At 41.9% G+C, this 21317-nt stretch overlaps 1 protein-coding gene across 3 annotated transcripts in view; it reads right to left on the bottom strand.

The window, feature by feature from the left end:
* The window catches only part of FBXO9 (F-box protein 9), a 28737-nt gene extending 9329 nt beyond the window's left edge, over nucleotides 1-19408 (bottom strand). Inside the window, exons 1-10 of one of the 3 annotated variants that reach the window (XM_018558864.1) lie at nucleotides 19073-19408; nucleotides 14917-14994; nucleotides 11340-11495; nucleotides 9178-9235; nucleotides 7684-7777; nucleotides 5960-6090; nucleotides 3898-4012; nucleotides 2647-2765; nucleotides 2424-2514; nucleotides 2231-2326 (exon numbers count right to left, since the gene is read on the bottom strand). In XM_018558864.1, coding sequence (XP_018414366.1) covers nucleotides 2231-2326; nucleotides 2424-2514; nucleotides 2647-2765; nucleotides 3898-4012; nucleotides 5960-6090; nucleotides 7684-7777; nucleotides 9178-9235; nucleotides 11340-11495; nucleotides 14917-14994; nucleotides 19073-19075 — 941 coding nt within the window. In that variant the 5' untranslated portion in view covers nucleotides 19076-19408. The remainder of the gene's footprint in view (nucleotides 1-2230; nucleotides 2327-2423; nucleotides 2515-2646; nucleotides 2766-3897; nucleotides 4013-5959; nucleotides 6091-7683; nucleotides 7778-9177; nucleotides 9236-11339; nucleotides 11496-14916; nucleotides 14995-19072) is intronic. The other 2 variants (XM_018558866.1, XM_018558865.1) reach the window with 2 other exon arrangements.
* Between the last annotated feature and the right edge of the window lie 1909 nt (nucleotides 19409-21317).

The raw sequence follows: 21317 nt of genomic DNA, 5'->3' as shown, positions 1-21317 counted from the left end.
GTGATTGGACTACAATCTCAATACAAATTAGTAAATTAAAACTGAGATTGTAGTCCATCACGGGAGCAAGCTTGGAGCAGTGGTAACTTTACAACACACACAGGGACCATAAGGAACAAAAGTAGCCAACCTGCAGAAGGAAGGACAGTGCCAGCATGAATTCAGAGATTATTTGGGGATCCACAACTGAGTGATACATACAATAAGACACCTTTTTGTTAATGTGGACCCCCTTTCACTAAAAATCACATCAGCATGCAGCTCTGCATGCCGATTTAAAATCCTCTTACATTCATTAGTTAAACAAATATTAATCTAAACATTGATATACATTGATCACTTAACCCAATCTGTGAATATCTACACACATTTTTTTGACTCCATCTCTAGCGCTGTGTTACAAATACTCTAGTTAAACAAATATGTTTTTCATTTGCTTACAAATAGAGTTCATCTACTTCCTGGTCCAATTTTGCACAAAGGATGTCATGTGCCCAAGCATTGCAACCGGGGAAGGTTACATCAGCAGAGCATTGCTGAGAAATCTCATTTGTAACCTCAGGAGATCTCAGGGAAAGGCATTTTCCTCTCCTGAGAATATGTGCATGGTCACATGTTCTAGTCACATGGGCCAGAGTTCCAGGAAGTAATAGGAGAGCTAGTCATCTGCCCTTAGTAAACATGGCCACTGCCAGAAGACTGGGAAAAAAGAGAAATAAAGTATGCAAAGAATACAAAGCAGACAATTATCTATAAGTATGTGTCTGTAGATTGTCACTAATAAACATTTCTAAAGGTGTGTTTGTTATTTGAAAGATAAGGTTAACGTTCCTTTGTACATAAATGTATTTTTAAGATTGAACTCCTGACATTAGTGTCACTTTAACATGAAAGAAAGAGCATTAGGCCATGTGCACAAAAGGATGCTTGCAGCTATGAATAAGGAGGGCACATATATGTAGTATATAGCTGAGATGCTGATATCATTTTTGACTGGAGTGCCATTTTCATGAAGTGCCATTTGCTGTTTTTACAAGCTATAAAAAGACAGCTCGTCAGTCGTCTCTTGAACATCAATTGATTGCAAAGTGTAAAAGAATATCCAGCTTTGCACTCAATGGATGCTCATGCCAGAGCTTCCATGTGGAGAAAAAAAGGATAATGTATGTCCAAGTGCTCTAAGAGTCTTGGAGCTACCTGAACACCTGTACTGTTGACTATGTTTTCCACTTTCAGTAAAGCATTGGGACTTGCCAAGCGGCAGAGGATCCTCTGGCACTGATTAATGCCTAACATCCTATGTGCTCCAGCGGTTTCCTGAACGGTTTAACTTCTTGTCTGAAGAAGGTTTTTTTTACCTGTTAACAGTTGCGTGCTTTTGTGTGTTCTCTCTAAAATGGGCTCTAGTGTCATCAAGCTATAGAAGTCCCAGTAACCTAGTATGAACTAATGTAATTGAGCGATATATTCACACAATGGCCTAAAAAAGGTTTACTTCACCTTTAGCAAAAAAAACCTCCATGCAGTCCAGCATCCCAGTACATAATAAAATTAAACAGCACTGTTTTTTTAATAGAATCTTTTTCTGAATCTCATACCTGTGGGCATTGCATGACCTCTCCCTAGCCCGTCAGAAAAACTCCTAGGTAGGTGACCTTCACCATTGAAAGTGTGCACAAACTCTGGTTTGTTCAGAACCTACATGGATGCAGAATGTGCTCCTTCTCCCTTCGTTGCACAACACTGAGTTCAACCACTGATGTGATAGAGGGAGAGCAGACTACGCATGCGTGAGTTTTGAATGAGCCCGAGCAGTTGTTCCTGTGGAACTGAGGGTTTGCTTCCAACATCAAGAGTGTACTGCCTAGTTGGTGGGTTGGGATCACCTACCTCGAGGTTTTTCTGACAGGTTTGGGAAAGGCCTCGCATGGCCTACAGGTATGCCATTCAAAAGAAGCTTCTATTTAAAAATCTGCCGTTTTTTTTATATACTGGTGATGCTGAAATGCATGGAAAATCTTTTGCCACAGGAAAACATAAGACAATTTTGTGACAACCACACTCCATGTTTCCAAAGATTTCTAGCGAATTAAATCAATCTGACAATACCAACCGTTTCTACCATACAACTGCAATTATAATCTTACCTACTAGATTTTCCCTTACAAAGAGTTCTGATCTCACTTCCATACTAAGAAAACGATCTTGGTTTAGAAAACATTTAAAATACCTTGTATTCTTTGTCCTTAAACGAGGTACAATTGTTTGAGGCTCTTCTGGGGTAGTCAGCATCATAATCTGACCATCAGGAAAGAATCTCATATACCTGTGTTATATGTGAAAACAGAAAATTAATTTAACTAAAAAAAAAACATAAAAACGTTAAAAGTCAAAATATGGAGAAAAAAAGGGTTTTTAAAGACCTGTAATATTCCACTTGGTGCCAGGCTCTGTAAAACCCATCCAAAGACTGCTCTCCTTGGCGTATATATGTAGTCTTGCTAATATACACACCTACAGGACAGCATACACATAATTACATGTAATACATTCTGTAGTTACAGATAAAATTAGTGACAAATGCTAATTATGACAACTTAACCATGTGTAATAAGACACGTATGACAATGCGGTAGTGAATTATACCATCAAACCGGACTCGGGGTCTCTCAAGAAACATCTGCCTCCAGGTAATGTAAGGTAGCAGTTTCACACAGTTTCTGCCCCATACTTTCAAGCATGCTAGGCGCCAGATTTCAGGATCCCTGAAAGTTACAAAAATATCAGTTACATTTGTGCAGCAGTCCAAACCCCCCCAAAAATACTCAATATAAATTTCAGTATAGACATGCCCATGCACCAAAGTGTACTGCAGCCACTGGAGGGAGGAAGATATCCATGGGCAAAGCAGTAGATGTCTATTTAAAGAAGAACTCAAGGCAGAAGTGTTCTTAACCCTTCCAGTGGGGCTACCCCTGAACTGCAAGGGTTAAGTGCTTGTTTTTGTCTAGGTGCTAAAAAAATAAAAAAGTTATACTTACCTGAACTGCCGAGCCAGCTGCCTGCTTCTCCGGTCATTGAAGCCTCTCTCCTATGCTGCAGCATTGGAATGCTCCTCAGTGTCCACACATCTATACACAGTGTACAGAATGTAATGAAATATGGGACCTTAGACCAGCGCAGTAAACCGTGAGAGAGGCTCCAAGGACCGGTCTAAAAATAAGCCGATTTCTAGGATCGGGCGCGTATAACTTTTTCTTAGCACCTAGACAAAAAAAACGGGCTACCCCTACACTGCAAGGGTTAAAAAAAATTCTGCTTCAAGTTGACCTGAAGATTTGCTTTATTATAGGGGACATTTAGAAATGTTAATTGTACTTATGCAGTACTCTGCAATATTCACCTTTTATCTTGATCTCCTTCTGAAAATCAGCAGTGCACTTCCTGGTATGTGAGCAAGCCTATACACTCCTGTGTCTACAACCGCATAGCTGTATATCTGCATTGTGAGATTTAAGGCTCTGCTAACTATGACTGCTAGTCTCTGGCGATTTGGTGATGCCAGTAATCTGCTGTTCACAGTTCCCCTTCAAGGAGGTTCTGACATAAGGAAGCAAAACCCTGTCCCTATCCAAGATGGCTGTCTCCACACACAGACAAAGTACAGAACCATGCATGGTAAGTCAATTATAGGCAAAAGATCAGCTGCAGTGAGATCACAGGTAATACTGGTGACTAGTCCTTTGTTCTCAGCTTTAGGCACATCTTCCAAAGATCATTTCCTCTTTTAACAGCACAAATATCCACTTCATTTTGAATTTAGAGAAGCCTTATTGTAAAGTAAGCAGTGTATTTTAATGCATCTGTATACTTATTTAAAAGAAAAGACTGTAATACCTTGCACAAATATAAAAGCCTTTGCAGACCAAGGATAATTGCTCTAAAGTTCGTAGATCAAGCTCACTGGAAACCACCCAGCGGAAAACATACATCAGTACCTCCATAGGGAGATCTGAAAAACAGAAAGCAAATAGTTCATATTGAAGCATCTGCTTCTAGCCATTTCCAGGATGATCCAGGATTATAACGGGTACTTGACTATGAAATATATATTTGCTGATTACAGACAGAGGAATACAAATGCATTTCTAATGAGAATATATACAGTAGATAATGAATTAGAATTCCTGTCAGGATAAAATTAATTGAACACATCTAAGGTTATTCATTCTTGCTTTTCATTCACATAAAAAAGCATATACATATAAAATGCTTTTCACTTCAACATTTGATTCTGAAATGTCTATGTTGTCTGCAGTTATTCTTCGAAAGCAGAAGTAAACCCTGGAAACAAAAAGCAGGTGTGGTCTTTTAGTAGAAGAGGCCAAAAGACCCTACCTGTTGTCTCCTTGTACCTGCAGTCAAACTTGAGCAGTATATGATTGAATCTGGAATCCATCTGCATCAGAAGCTTTGAAATACCTCTGGGTGAAGACACCATTCCCCTGACTCCAGGTGTTGTCAGCTGAGAAAGTCTGCCCGACAGTTATTCATGCCTGGGATGTGGTGGAGGGACAAAATCTGTTCTGCTTCTCTTAGAGCCACAGGGCTTCTGGTTTCTCCTTGATGATTGAGGTATGCTACGGCTGTGGCATTGACCAACTGACCAGCCAACCCACCATCAAACCCAGAACTCTCAGAGCAGAAAACTCAGTTTTGCTCCTGGACTGTAGAGTCCAAACTTGGGAGTGGAGTGTTTGGAGCTTCTCTTGCGAGAAAAACTTGTTGAAAACTCGGGGTACACAAGACAGTAGTGTCTTTAAGTAATTGGTAGTATTGTGTGCCCACAGCAAAGCACAGGTAGTGCTAATGGGCTGGAAAGATGGGGATGATGTTTCCGATCTGGAACAAGGCCAATAACTTCCTTAAGAGTGTAGTCTTTCTAAAGCAATATTAAGGTTGGTTAGTCTTTGCAGGGAGGAGGGAATATTTGGTAGCATGAAGCAGGGCAGAGGCACAGGTAAGTGTGTGTGTGTATATATAAATAAAGGTGTGTGTGTGTCCATTTAAGAAGTAGGGCGTCCCGTCACTTGGAGGAGGAGACTTGTCTGCAGGTCTGGAAGAATCAAGGTCAAAAATCTGCGATAGAACTGGGTTCCTAATTTAGATTTAGAGGCTTGGGAGAAACAAAACTCTTCCGAAGCAGGCTTTTTTAGACTGAGGCTTTGGTTTCTTTTGTTTGAACTTGGTGCTCTTTTCTCCAGTGACATCTTTAATAAAGTTGTCCAGAGGGGCACCAAAGATATGTACTCTAGCTAAAGACATACGCAGCAAGCATTTCTTGCATTGCTGTTTCGCACACCAACATTCTAGCCAAAATAGACAGGAGACGTATAATATCTGATAACCTGCCAATTCAGTAGTGCAAACCAGCAAGTATAAATGGTCCAAAACTGAGTAATCAGTAAAGATAATTGTATTCTTTCGTCCAAATAAATGGACACAAACGCTATGGCAGGATGCAGGGCAGGTCCTACCATAGTGAACAAGAACTTGGAACACACGGCTAGGTAAATCACCTTTTACTTCTGCTTTAAAAATAAGTAAATTACAACTTTTTACCTCTATGAAAAACATAACATTTGCAGCTGTGTATGTATGCTTCTGGGGCTTGGCAGAAATGAACAGCATTATGACAAAAGTTCTATTCATGGTCATATTTGTTCATTACTGTCATTAAGGAATAGCTTCATGGTGAGTGTAGATAAAATGCTGGATACATACAGGTTTATGCAGATACATAGCCTTTTATATACATTTCTAGTGTCCGTGCTCTACACACGTTGGCAAATGCTGAAAACAGCTCCTTTTACAAAGGTACAAAAGAATCAATAATCAGCACGTTCACTGGTCTCTCAGACATCAGAAAACACAAACAGAAACAAATCTACAAGCATACCTGAGATATGAGTCTGCGTGACATCATACTCTGGCTGGCACAATTTAAGCCTGGGCTCTTGAAAGGTCAGCTGCTGCTGGAAGTAGGAGAGTAAGTCAGCCATCTTGCTGTCATCATTGGCATCCTCCATACTGCAAGTACAAACAGTTTTTGCTTATACACAGGGAACTGATATTTTTCTGCCAAACAACCACTCAGAGTGTCAAAGTAAAAAATAATACTTTACAGTAGGGTTGCACAGATACCAAGCACAGTACTCGGTACAAGTACGAGTAAATGTACCAATACTTTTGAGCTCCAAGACTACACTAGAGAAAAATTCAAAAATTAGGAGGCAGCTGTCATTTGTAAGGAGCACACTGAGCTCCTGGGATTTGTACATCTCTGTTTTAATGTACGATTTTGTTTTTATAAATATAAATAAAGGGATGCACAGATACCAGTTTTGCGAGTACTGGTACTTGCCGAGTACGTACGAGTACTGATACATTTTTGTTTATTGTCATGTGACAGTTTTTCTAAAACAATACAGACTAATGATTTCAGGACAGTGGTGGAGTGCCAGAGCCAGGTCCCAGCTGCAACCGCTGCAACTCTGGTAGTTCTCATGAAAATGCCAAGTATCTGCACTGGTACTCGAAAAGTATCTGTGCAATTTAATACAAAAGTACAAAAATACAAAAGTGCTTTACTTCTTGCAGATAGAAAAAAAACTGCGCTAGGAATCAAATAACACTCTAAGAGCAGCTGTGCTTAATAGGCGAGTACACCCAAAATAGGAAAAAAGAAAATAGCACTGTGCTTCAAACACAAAATATTCCTAAAATGCTCAGTCGCAAACTCCATATCTTCAATACACTAAAGTACTTCCTGATATCTGAAGAGAGCAACATGGAAGGTATTCAACACTGACTTGCTAAAATAATGAGCTAGGTTAATCTGTGTATATTATTGCTTGCTCTATAGGTTGGGATGATTTCAACTTAGACTTTCTTCACAGAGGGTAATTGTATGCAAATTACAAACATTTCACATCAATTCCAGTTCAGAGAAGGCGCTCTGCAACTGATAAAACAAAATTATTCTAGAATATTAAAACAATTATTGTATTTATTGTCAATTGAACAAGATTCAAGGTCATCATCAACTACCTGCTTCAAGTAATGCTTTCAAACTACTATCCTCCCTGATAAATCAGACAAAAAGCCTCTACAATGGGAAGGCTGGGTTTACATTGCTTAAGCCAATCACTGCACCTAGTAGGAATGCAGCACGTTTCAAAGCAAATCTCTCTTCTTTCACGTGTAGAAATGACAAAGTATAACACTAGTGAACCTTCAATATTGCATGCCGAGTAAAAGGTGCATAGCCCTAAAATGCATCATCATTCTTACTGCAGGAATGTTGTACGATAATCCCAGTCTTCATTAAAGGCTGAATGTGTGACTTTACATTTCAAAAGACTAGAACTGCTCTTATGTTTTTTCCCATACAGTATGTAATACAATGTTGTGGGCCAGATTTCTGAAAGAAATTAATCATCTATTTTCCTTAAAACCTAATGTGTCAGATGTGTAAAACACTGATAGATGAGACAGCATTATGTGTGTTATGACCACATGCCTATACAGTTCAGAGAGCTTCTGTTTTCTTGGACATTACAAAACAGGTGACTATAAAGATGACATGAGCGAAAGAGGAACAATGGTGATCTTGATACATACAAGTTTTTCCCTTCGCCATCAGGGGACCAGCTGTAATTAATTTTAAACTCAATGTCAGGCACGAGCTGCATGGCTCGACGGTAAAACTTGATAGCTGTAAAAAAAAAAAAATGGTTTTGTGGACACATGTTTATACAGTTCTTACCTGTCTGCATAAAGACTACATTGTGTACAGCAAATACTTCCTGGGAGATGAAGATGACGAGAGAACTTTGGCCTAGCAAAATACTATAAAATGAAAGCAGCACAAACACGCCCACAGTCATGTGGTAGCAGATCCTATGATTAGTGAACAATGAAATGCTGCTTCCATGGGCTAAAACAGTACAGTGGAAGACAGCCAGCATTAAAGCAAGGAATTTGTGACATCACATAATGTTCTCATGTTATTACATAAGTGTTATACTAAAGAATCCAGTTATGAAAGTCACAAAGGAGTTTTAAATTTTTATACTGTTATTAAAATGTACAGGTTTTATTTGATCAAATTACAGTATTTTAGGCTTCTTATAAAGCCTTATATCTCTTGGTATAATGAAAAAAAACTACCCTTGCATTGGGGCTACTGCCGCATGACAAGGGTTTATTGCTTGTTTATATCTCAGGGGATTCCTTAAAGCAGATTTATTTACCTGATCCCCACTCCCCCCAGTCAGTGCGGACCTTACCTACTCTTCATTCTGGCTTGTGGGCTATCCCTCGCTGTCCTCTCGTATAAGGTAGGGCTATGGGGTAATGCCATCAGAGGGCCTCCGAACGGTGGAGCGGAGAGGGGCTGCAGGCACTGGTCCTGGAGCCAGCAGGAGCAGGGATTAGGTAAGTAAAATGCTTTACAGAATCTTCATAGACAAAAATGAGCAGTCAACACTTCTGGTGCGGAGACAGAGTTTGAAGAACTCCTGGATTTTTTTTTTAATTAACCCTTGCAGTGGGGCTACCCCGCACTGCAAGGGTTAACTGCTTGTGTGTGTCTAGGTTAAAAAAAACTAAGATATACCCACCCAAAGCTCCGAGCCGGCTTCTTCTTAAACCAGTCCCTGTAATGTCTCTCCCCCTCCTATGCAGCTGTCTAAGAAATTAACGTCAGTGTGTCCCCATGCTCCACTATGAGAGCCTGTGTTTTTTTTCCTTGGTACAGTTGGCATGCTTAATAACAAACTGGGTCAAAGCGTCACAAAGCTCCAGCTCCTTTCAGCTATAATGCACTCCCTTTTATTGGCAGACCATAACTACTTAAAAAATTCTTGTCCTTTCTACCTCCCAATGCTTGCAATGACGATAATACATCTGTCTTAATAACAGCAGTAATAGTAATAGCAACCGAATCCCAAATTGCAAGAATTGTAACATTCAAACACCCCCTCCTCTTTTCTTTTAATAAAGACATATTAATCTACACAAAATGATTATCAATTTGAACTAAGTTCAGTTTCCGTTTTACAACCCTGACAATAAACTGGGGTAATGCAGAATCTATTTCATAAAACCCATTACCTTCATAGAGTGCTCCATTTTGCTCCTGCTCTGCAGCTTTCAGAAAAAGTTCTCTGGCCTGTTAAAAAAATGCACATATTATGTTATTTCATTCATTCAAAAAAAAACTAAAATCTGTTATGAAAATTCTGGAAATATACACAAGAATTGCAGAGACAATTCCACCTCTCTACTGTATTGTATGCTCAAATGTAATACAGTCACAAAGCCCAATACATATCCAAAAATAGTAATACTTACTTTTACATTTAACCCTTTTGATTTTTTTTTTGTTGCACACACATTAAAATTCACATTTTAGGCCTGAAAATTGCTCAACACCCCAAAAATACATATTTTCTGAAAGCAGGGACCCTGGAGAATACAATGGTGGCAGTTCCAGTTTATGTTGCATGATATTAGCGCAAATGTTTAACAAACCCAAATTTTCAGTAAAAAAAATAGACAAGTGCACATAAACACAATATAATACTCAATTGTATGTAAATATAAAAGACGAGGTTGTGCCAAGTAATCAGATGCCAAAATGTCAAACTTCAAAATAGTGAGTGCCCGTAAAATAGGGAAAAAAACACGGTACCCAATATTGTCTATAGGCAATGCTTTAAGTGCCTTTAATGTGGAGTTAAAGGTGAATAATGGCAGATTAATTGCTCTAATTTCTCGAATATGTGCGGCAATACCTAATGTGTGGTGCAATCGTCATTTTCCTATTTAGCCAAACCCAATGTGAGTTTGAGTTAGTAGGTGTGTGTACACGGGGGCGGGGGACTTTATTAGACCCCAATTTCACTTTTAAGTCCACTGAAACTAATCAAGCACAGATAATGCTTGATTAACTTCTTCCCTGGCTTCTGTGGCTATGGAATGACAGCTCTACAACTGGAAGTGACAAGATCATAATTGCTTCTGGGTTCATTTACAAGAGAGTGAATCAGTGAACAGACTGCTCTTCCTCTCCTCTACCTGCAAAGACCCAACATGCCGGTCCCAGGCCCACAGAAAAGGCAGGAGAGCCCAGGATACATTGCAAGTGGGTGCGTATGTTTGACAGCTGAAGCACTTCCAGTATAAAATTCTCACAGTTAGATTTACACATGTAAACAGACTGCCAACTGCAATGGAGGCCAGGAGTCTGCTTACAGGGGTCCGCTGCCACTGACCTGTGGCATAAGTTGGAGGCAGCAAAAGGGTTAAAGGAAATCAGTATTGCAATAGAGACTGCCACTGCTAACCTCCTTCTTAAAATGCTACCCCCCGTTTCCCCGAAAATAAGACCTACCCCGAAAATAAGACCTAGTACTATTTTTGGGAATTGCTAAAATATAAGACCTACCCCGAGAATAAGACCTAGTTGTGACCATTCCCAGGACCAGTGGTGGCATAAGGGGGAACTTGAAGAGCCGCGGGAGAGAATCAGCGGTGCCAATGAAGCCAGCGCTAGAGGAAGCGAGGCAGCAGCGCAGGGAGCAGAGCCGCATAAGCCGATGCTTCCTCTATAGCGCCGTCTCCTGTCACAGGCGGAGTGATACCAAATGCACTCCGCCGGTGAGGAATAGTGAAAGTGCGCTTCGCTCATTCTGGCCAGCAATTGGTTAGCAAATTGCTCCTGATCACCATATTTTTGTACATGAATACATGTAGACTGTTGTACATGAATAAATGTGGATTGTTGTACATTAATAAAAAATAAAAAAAGACCTACCCCGAAAATAAGACCTAGTGTGTTTTTTTGAGCCAAAAAAATACAAGACAGTGTCTTATTGTCAGGGAAACACGGTAGTTACCTATCTAACTGTGGCCTCTATACCTTAAATCACGGTCATGTAACAGGAACACAACCAGTGAAGTGAGGAAAGTCTGATCTTCTTATCTTCATTTGATTTTGGCTCAAAGCCAAAGTGACTCAAAGTATGAAAAGTCTTTGGATCTAGATAACAGCCAGGCAATGCAGAGTTCCTTTAAAATGCCCCAACCCATGTTATCAGACACAAACTCGCACACCGAGCAGCAGTGACGCGACGCTCGGCGAGGTAAGTAAGATGACGCGCTGGTGCTGACTCGAGTATAAGCCGAGGGGGGCACTTTTCACCCCAAAAAATGGGCTGAAAATCTCGGCTTATACTCGAGTATATACGGTATATACAAGTAGCCACAATTACCATCTCCTCCTTGGCCAGCTCTTGCTTAGTTTTGGTATCTGAGACCTTCCCAACAGATCCTCTCAGAAATTTTCGGGACCAAGTCTCTGCTCCTGAAGAACTCCCTCCTGGAGTAAGTTCGGACATCCAGCAGGCTCGAAATACCTGCAGCTCCTCCTGTGCAGGGCAACATAAAAAAGAAAGTATTCTTCTATAGAAAATACAATGAACACAAAAAATACCCAAATGGTATAAGTATAACACACAATGAGGGGAAGTTAAAAACATTGGCGCAGACAGAATCTGGAGCAGTTGCCCATGGCAACCAATCAGCTTCCCTCTAGTTTGGTCAGTTAGGCTTTGAAAATGAAACAGAAGCAGATTGGTTGCCATGGGCAACTGCTCCAGATTCTCTTTGCTCCAGTTTTGATAGGCTGAAAATCTAATTGGAGGGAATTTATCCAAATTGGAGCAAAGAGAATCTGGAGCAGTTGCCCATGGCAACCAATCCGCTTCTTTGTTTCATTTTCAAAGCCTAACTGAACAAACTAAAGAGAGTAGCTGATTGGTTGCCATAGGCAACTGCTCCAGATTCTCTTTGCTCCAATTTTGATAAATTCCCCCCAATGAGTTTTTGATCCTTACTTTGATTCATCAATGAGAAAATTCAAACCGAGTTTGCAGTGACTGTAAATGCAGTAATCTGCCACTTGATTGCAACAGCAAGCATTTTCGTTGGTCTACATATAGTCTCAGCTTTCTTCTGTTATGCAAACAGTGCCATTGTGACCTGTACTATCTCATTCATCACTACTGAACTATCACTACGATGGGCAGCCTCACCTATCAATTGTGATGCACAGGAGGTAGGGGAAACAGCCACCAAGAGTAGCCCACAGTTTAAAGTTTCTAAAATCACTGACTACTACCTCACTTCAGTGACTTTTATTTTATTCTAATGGCTTGTAACATTTCGATATGGTTACAAAGTTTTGTGGCAATTGTGATGTTTAAAGTGACACTACACTCAGGAGTTAAATCTTAAAAATGCAATCAAGTAGTGATGGCTACTTTACACCACACACAGGGAAGAAAAGTAGCCCCCATCCAGAAGGAAGGATAGTGTCAGCAGCAATTCAGAGGTGAGTTGAGGATCTACAGGAGTGATAAAACAAAATACATTTTTGTTAATTGTTCAGGTATTTGTATGCATGTTTAAAATGTAACTCCTGAGTTTAGTGTCACTTTAATAAAATTAGACTTAGCCTAATTTAGGCCTCATTCACACTGCTAAGAGCTGGCCCGTACAGATCGGTGCGGCGTGCACGGCCGTATCAGGAAGGACAGGTGTTGCGTGTGATTGGACGCAGCAGCCTGTTCTTCTCTATGGGAGTACACGGCTGAACGCTCACCCGAACTGCACATTCGTGCGGGTGTCTGTGCTCGGACGCAGACAGGATAGTGTCACTTTAATTTTATTAAAGTGACACTAAACTCAGGAGTTCAATCTTAAACATGCATCCTGTCTGCGTCCAAGTACAGACACCCGCACGGATGTGCAGCTCGGTTGAGCGTACGGCCGCGTACTCCCATACAGAAGAGCAGGCTGCTTTGTCCAATCACACGCTGCACCTGTCCTTCCCGGGAACGGCCCAAAACGGCCGTGCACGCCTCACCAATCTGTACGAGCCGACATTCTGTGTGAATGAGGCCTAACACTGGAGGGTGTTGATTGAATTGTAAAGTAGATCATACAGACGGAGACCTGATTACTTAAAGGTGAACAATCAGACCACATGTAATTAGTGTCACTTTAACCATTTGCTGTCCGAAGCAATTCCTTAATATTTGCACACACATGATACAAATCTGAATTTTTGGCTAGAAAACAGCTTCAGACCTCCAAACAATATTTTCTAAAGGCAGAGGCTCTGTAGAATAAAAAAAATGCTAGCTGCAATTTTTTTATGTTGCACGGTATTTGCGCAAATGTTAATCAAACCTGTATTTTTAGGATAAAATACACAGAAACAGAATATAATACCCAATTATTTGGTAAAATATAAAAGACGGGGTCATGTTGGGTAAATAGATACCAAACATGTCAAGCCTTAAAATTGCTTGCACCCGTACACCGCAAGAAAACTACAATACTCAAAATTTCCCATAGGCATAGTAAAAGCTTTTACTGCTCATCAATTTAGTGCCAAGAGTGATTGATGGCCCTAAATGTAATACACATCACTTCCAGGTCTAGCGATTGGAGGAGAGATCAGTGGCTAGAAGCTTGCTGATCTCTCTCCGATCGGTGAGGGTAGACCCACTGTGCCGGTCCCAGGCCCGCACGGGGGATAGCAGAGCCCGGGGCAACCTACAACGGCGGGGAAGGGCACCCATTCCGCTGCACTGTACGAGCGCTCCGGCGGCTGTATAGCTTGTATCTAAACAGCAATCGCTTGCTGTTTAAAATGATGGTATAATTCTATGATGATATAATTCTTGGTATAACTGCTTCAGGACCAGGACGTATTTTGACTGTGGGCGGTCCTGAAGTCGTTAAAGTGCAACTGAACTGAAAAGGGTAGAGAGAAATTAGAACCGCTGTCCGTGTCCCCGTTAGGAAGATTCACTATTTGTCTTGATCACCATTATAACTGACAGTGAAAGAAAATCCCCAAATTTTGGGTTGTTATCAGAACCCAGGAATAGATAGTGGAAATCTTCCAATAGGAACACTAGTTCTGGGGACCCTGCTGATCACCAGGGATTTCCTGTAATTTGGAGGGATTTCCACTCACTTCCTATTGGACCGGAAGTGAAGGTAAATTTGCCATCAATAAAACACTATCTCACTTTTTATTTTACTATATGAAGTATAAGTACTTGAAACAGAGCCCTTTATCCCTGATGAAGCCACAAGAGTGGTAAAATATGCAGGGTTTTTTGTGTAACACTTTATTTGATTTTGTGATGGCAGCAGTGCACTATGTGAAACATTTAAACAATAGGGAACATAGACAAAGATTTACAAGGACATTTCTAGAGAAATAAGAGTACATACTTGTAGAGGAAGAAAGAAGATATAATGGAGATAAGAAAAATGAGTGGAAGGTTAAACAGAATAGTTCATTTAGGGGAGGAGGAGGTAAGAAAACAAAGGGAAGAGGTAAGTAGCCAAATGAAGCAAAGCATACAGACGCTGCTACATTTGGCCTGGGCATATAGGCATCAGTGACATCTGGTCACAATGGTATAGATCATAGGTAGGCAACCTTGGCACTCCAGCTGTGGTGAAACTACAACCCCCATCGTTCTGCTGCCTCTCGGAGTCATGCCTGTGGTAGCCAGAGTCTTGCAATGCCTCATGGGACTTACAGTCCGACAAAAGCTGGAGGGCCGAGGTTGCCTATCCTTGGTTTAGATTATACTCCACATATATAATAGGGCTTCATTTATTAAAAAAAAAAAAAAAAAAAGGAGCATTGTTTCTTTGTGTAATATTTAATACGATTAAAAACAACACTGCTTCCTTCTATTACAATAACAACCAGCATACACATACGGTACATAGGGGGAATAAAGAAAAAAGTTAGTGGACCTGCAGATTGGTTTCTCCAGATCTTCCATTTTCATCAGTCTTCAGGATTTCAGGGTAACAATCCTTATCACCTTCAGCCTGCAAAATAGGTTAGATAAAAACACTTAAGTAATATAACTCAATTCACAAGGAATGGATTACTTAGTAAAACATTTCAACACCTTGAAGGGGATTTACTAATACTGGAGCAGTAGACTGAGGCACACAGAATCTGGAGCAGCTGTGCAAAGTAACCAATCAGCTTCAATCCTCAGCTTGTTCAGTTAAAGCCCATTTCTGGCCAAACAAAAAAATCTACACTTGATGTACTCATTTTTTTTCTAGGGGACACTATTAAAGCTGATTTACTTACCAGATCCATGGTCCTACTGGCTCGCTACAGGCTGCTGGCCGGGTCCCCACAGCCTCTTCTCCTCTTTGGCTTAAGGGCAGGTTCACACCATTTTCTGGACCAGATCTGGTCTGGAAAATGGTGTGAACCTGCCATCAGTTAGAGTGCATTCCAGACCAGACAAAATGAGACATGCAGTATTTTTCTGGTCAGGTCTGGAACGGACTGCGCTGGTGTTAACAGAGGCCAGAAATAGCATAGGGATACATTAGGAGTCCGGAAACAATCTGGTCTGGAGATTATCTGGATGTGGTGTGAATGGGCCCTGAAGATCTAAGACAGGGATGGCCAAACTCCGGCCCTCCAGCTGTGGTGAAACTACAAATCCCATGAAGCATCTCTCTAGGGAGTCATGTATGTGGCTGTGAGAATTTTGCAAAGCCTCATGGGATTCGTAGTTCCACCACAGCTGGGGGGCCACAGTTTGGCCACCCCTGGTCTAAGAACTACTGACGTCATCATGCCTTATGCAGGTCCATTGACCTGCATTAGACATGAAGGTGCTGAAGGACACATCCACACCTGGAGCAGAGCGGGAGAAGAAGTGAGTGCTGACTGCAGCAGAAGCTGGGATCTGGTAAGTAAAACAGCTTGATCAGAGTCCCCTAGAAAAAATGAGCACGTAACCCTTGCAGTGTAACCCTTACACTTTAATAAAGCTCTTTTTTTCTGATCACCCCCCCCCAGAAGCATACTTACCTCAACCAGATAGCTGTGGCCTACAGGAATCTTCATTCCACTAGTCGATCCTGTGTAGTCAATCCACTAGCACACCAATGGAGACTGCCACAGCCAAGTGCATGCATCTTGTGAAGGTGCACTTTTCCTTTAACACAGCTTTTCAAAATAAACAGCATCTATTTCAGCTGATCAAAAAATGAAGTCCAAGCCCACCCAACAATCTTTCAGTTCTGCAGTTGCTTATTGTTCTCAGGCAGGGCTGGACAAACCCTAGAATCAGATAGCCAATGCTCCTTAAAAATGACAGCTGGCATTCAGCTTTTCTCCAGTTTTTGTCAATGAAGCGGACTTCCTCTGGCTTCTGGATTAGACAGACTGGATCCTGAATTTTATATTGTATTTGAGCCCTCACTTAGTTTTCTGGTGTAAAGATGGCTATAGACTATGGGGTCTATTCACAAAACGGTGAAGAGTTTGGAGAAGGCAGGAGAAATTAACAATTTAGGACAAAATAGCTGATTTGGAGAAAATCTCCAATTCAGCTCATTTTCCAGTTCAGCGATGTTGTCCTAGATTGTTCACTTCTCCTGTCTTCTCCAAACTCTTCACCCTTTTGTGAATAGACCCCTATGTGAATATATGTAATAACCCTGCTGTGGGGAACATTCCACTCATCCAAAATGAAAAAAAAAAAAAAGGTTTGGGCGTTAAGGTCCCAACACACTTTAATATTTTCTTTGTTCAACCTGCGGGCTGACGGAAGAAAATAGAACAGACTCTTCCATCAATGTTTAAGAGCGTTGATGGAGGAATCTCCTGCTGTCTTCAATGTATTCTGACAGCGGGCGCTATCCGAATACTCGAAAAGAACTGGCAGCTCACTGGCTGCCAGTTCTGTTCGTTTGAAGATTTTCCGAATGGCTTCTTCAATCAGCTGAGTGAGGGATGCCGACCAAAAGGGTGCTGACGGTGGCACCCACTGTGTGAATTTTGGCCAGTTCTTGATGACATTCGCAATGTATGGCCAGCTTTACTGCAGGTTCACACCATTTTCCAGGCCAGGTCTGGTCCGGAAAATGGTGTGAACCTTCCCGCAGTTCCAATGCATTCCAGACCAGACAAAATGAGACATGCAGTATTTTTCTGGTCTGGAACGGACTGCTCTGGTGTGAACAGAGGCCAGGAATAGCATAAGGATACATTAGGATGCATTTTGGGTCCAGAAACAATCTGGTACGGAGATGATCTGGATGTGGTGTAAATGGGCCTTCAGAGAAACTTTAATTTTCACACCATTTTCCGGACGAGATCTAGAGCATAGTGCATTGGGTTTTTGCTGCATTTTTACTGCAATTTTACCGCGATTGGAATTTAAAAAAAATTATTTGTTTTATATTTTTTAGCTTAAAATGGTCTTACAGGTGCGTTCCATGCACTTTTGATGTGTTCCAGTGCATTCCAGACCAGACAAAATAGGACAAGCAGTATTTTTTGGGTCTGGTCCGGAACAGACTGCGCTGGTGGGAACAGAGGCCAGAAATAGCATAGGGATACATTGGGATGCATTTCGTGTCCGGAAACGGTCTATTCAGGTCTGGAGGTAATCTGGATGTGGTGTGAATGGGCCCCAACATTAAACCCAGGAGGATTTTTTCTTTGTCCTGCAGCAGATCCTCCTGCTGAGCTGTTAGAACACATCGCAGTGCTTGATTTTTTTTTTTAAATAACATTAATTTAACTGTGGCAGAGCATTGCAACAGTTGGGACGCATTGCCGGGCATTGTGATACGATTAAATGTACACCCGTATCATTTTATCACAATATATACACAAACAATTTTTAACATAAGTCGCTTATTTACAGTTTTGCGTTACTTCATTTTTTTTACCGTTTCGCAAAAAGTGGAAATGTACAAATATTTGTTATTTATTAACTCAATTCAGTTTTAGATTTAGTCAGAAAAGTATTTCTTTTGTGCACCGATACTGATTTTAGTGTGCTTCTGTTCATTTGTGTATTTCTATTGGTTTAATATTGATTTGATAAACATTTGTGCAATTATCGCGGGAGCTACAAAATAAGTAGCACCATCTTTTTAATCTACCGGGCCTGTCCTTTCAGAAAATGTATTGTTTGGGGGGGAGGGTCTTTTACAAACTGGATGGCGTCCCGGCAACCTCACTGAATTCTGGGGCAGAAAAGAATGCTATATGCACTATTTTTTTCTGAATGCACCGGAACGCGGGCACTGGTGTGCCATGTGTTCTGGTGTGGCCAATCGCACTGCGGCCAGGCTGCGGTGCCACTGGCTTCAATGCACCGCTACGCCCACTCCAACCCCAGAACGCAGTAAGCCGGTGGGGATGCAATCCAGTGCGTTCCAGCACCAAATCTGCTGAAACACACTGGGGCTGCTGTGAACTAGCCCCAAAAGCTGCGTTTGAAAATAAAAGGTGAAACATTGCAGAAATTGTGTGGCCAGCTAAGGATTGAAGTGTTTGAGGCTCGGCAGTGAAGGGGTTAAGGCAAAGCACAGGGGAGACAATAGGAGTCTAATAGACTCATGATGTCGTCATAAAGAGGACCTGGAACCTGCACAATGCTATCACAGAAGGGGGTCTGTAAGCATTAAGTAAAAAAAAAAAAAGTTCTCTGCCTTCAGAAAATATATTTTTGGGGGCTATCAGTATTTTTCAAGCCAGATATGCGCAACCTGCATGTTAAAAATGTGGAAAAATAGCCCAGGAGCAAAGAGGTTAAATGAAAGCTGTAGATTGAAATGTCTGAAATGACATTAACATGATTCTATGAGATTTTAGTATTTGGATCCCTATATACACTGGTGTGTGATGAAGAGCTCATGGACTGTCATGTCAGGGGTTCCTGACATGACAGCTGACGGAGCCTAGCAGTCCCACAGACGGGCGTATGCTGTACTTCACCAGCTGATTGGCTAGCCTTCGTCACGTGACTCGAATGTATTTCTTACACAGTAAACACGCATTTTCCCCTCACAAATAAACTGAAAAACGAATCGGTCATTCTCCGCCTTCCCCCATCTCAGCGTGCCCCCCTCATATTACCATGCTGGGCGCGTGTCGGGTCCTCTGAGCTCAGCACAGTTCTCGGTCGGAATAACGCAGGACGCAGCGGGAGTCTGAGCGAGACCTGCGGGCGGCAGCCATGACTGAGCGGAACACCCGGGAGCCGAGCGTGGTGACAGCACTAGGACTAGCAGCTACACGGTGCGACACACTGGAGAAGGACCACCGGAACCAGCGAGAGGGAAAGCTGACGTCGGCGAGATACGATCACCGGAACAAGAGAGATCAATTAGTGGCTAGAGAGGCAAGCTGCAGAACCTTAGAGCTGTAAACATTGGCTAGAGCGGCCAGCACAGTGCATGGAGCTAGGAGCTGGAGGTGTGCGGAGAGAGGCGGAGCCAATCATTCTTAGTCTCCTCAGAACACACCAGTACCGCTCCAAGAGGAAAACACCAGCCAGACATGAGACCGTGGGAGGAATAACGGCACACCGGAACCAGCGAGAGCAGGGAGGAGTGTCTCACCCTCAACCACAGAGAGGAGGGCTCTGAGCGAACTCTGCTGTCTAGTACAGTTGGTGAGTTGTGCAGTTTACACATTCTCACTGAGGCTTTCTGATTGATTCTATAAGTAAACAGGCAGCCTGTGTATAATTGTGTTACAGGTCAACATATTTTGTTTAAAAATATATACTAGCGTTCTACCATCGTGAACATGTGGTGATGTTGTCCTGGTGTAGTCATGGAAAACGTTTATTAGGCTAAGATTGTCAACTCACAGCAACTTCATTTCCTATGGATTTGTGTGCTGAACTCTAGACAAACAGCCTAATACACAGATGATAAACAGAAATGGGATCTGCTTTACCTGCCAAAGGATTTGTATTTCTGTCCATCCAGCCCTGCGATTTACACAGCCCTGCCCTACAGCATAGTCCTGCCATGTAGGTGAGGGGGCCTGGTCTTCCCTGTTTCACTTATTGGTCTCACCCCCACCCTTTGACTTGACAAGGAAAGGACAAGCAGTTGACTGATTAGCTCATCTTTCTGCTCTCTCTTCCTATCAGCATGCTCCTTGCACTGCTGCACACCTGCTTGGCTCCTTGTTCTGCTCCCCTCCTCCTCTGAGCCCTGCTGTACATGGACTGCAAAGAGGCTTATACTGGGTCGGAGTCAGGTACTAATCATCATCATCATCATCATCATCATCATCATCATCATCATCATCATCATCAAGGGGCTGATTTATTATTGTTCTGCCCATCGCCCCTAGATGGCGCTGAGGAGCTTTTATAAATCAGCACCTAAGGGCCCAGTAACACCAAAACTGCACAAAATCGTATAAAAAAAAAATGCGTGTACATGCTTTTTTTTATTTTTATTATTAGGAGGTACCATTCCTCTTACTATTAAAAGAGATGTGTTTAGATGCATTAAAGGCCTATTCCCACCCAATGCACATTAAAAAATCCACAGACACATAAAGATTGGTCTTCAGGGGGGAAGTTCACAACAGTGTGTTGTGTAACACCCAATGATTATCTGCAGATTTTCTATGGTCAGATGGAAAAAGTGCAATACATTCCTCCATCTACGCTAAACTGTGTGGATGGAGGAATCTCCCACTGGGCCGAGCTTCAGGATTTGGCTAGTCGGCCCCGCTGGCTGTCAAAATACCTGAATCTGAGTCTGATTGGATGCAGGCATTGTTCAGGTGCTTTGAGAGCCAGCGGGGCTGACTAGCAAGATACTGAACCTTGGCCTATCAGATTATAATATCCTCAGTGGGAGTCGTACATCCGCACTGTTTAGCATGGATGGAGTAATCTGTTAGATTATTATTTGTTCAGCCTAATAGTGTATGGCCAGCTTTAGCTTTGTGTACTCAAGCGCTAACAATTCCATACTCTGTATCGCCATCACTGCACCACCATCTTCTAGGCTGCTACTTCCACATCTGACATCACATTTTCTGCTGATGATGTATCTTACATATGCCAGGAGTGGATCAGGAGTGCACACTGCATTATGTTTTCCCTGCAGGCGGAGTACATGGAGGAACATTTCTTGAGGAAAGAGTTTTTTTGGCAGCATAGGCATGAATGGTCTCTTTACCTCTATTTAAAGAAGAACTCTGGGCAGTAGAAAACATAACCCTTGCAGTGGGTACCCCCGCACTGCAAGGGTTAAGTGCTAGTTTTAGTCTAGGGTCTAAAATAACAAAAGCATACTCACTTGGACTTGGCTGGCTGCTCAATCAGTCCCTGCAGCTTCTCTTTCCCTTT

Source organism: Nanorana parkeri, unplaced genomic scaffold (genome assembly GCF_000935625.1).
Source record: "Nanorana parkeri isolate BGI_ZX_2015 unplaced genomic scaffold, ASM93562v1 scaffold364, whole genome shotgun sequence".
Classification (NCBI taxonomy): Eukaryota; Metazoa; Chordata; class Amphibia; order Anura; family Dicroglossidae; genus Nanorana; species Nanorana parkeri.
Note: the sequence above shows the minus strand (reverse complement) of the source record. Positions and strands in the feature narration are given on the sequence as shown.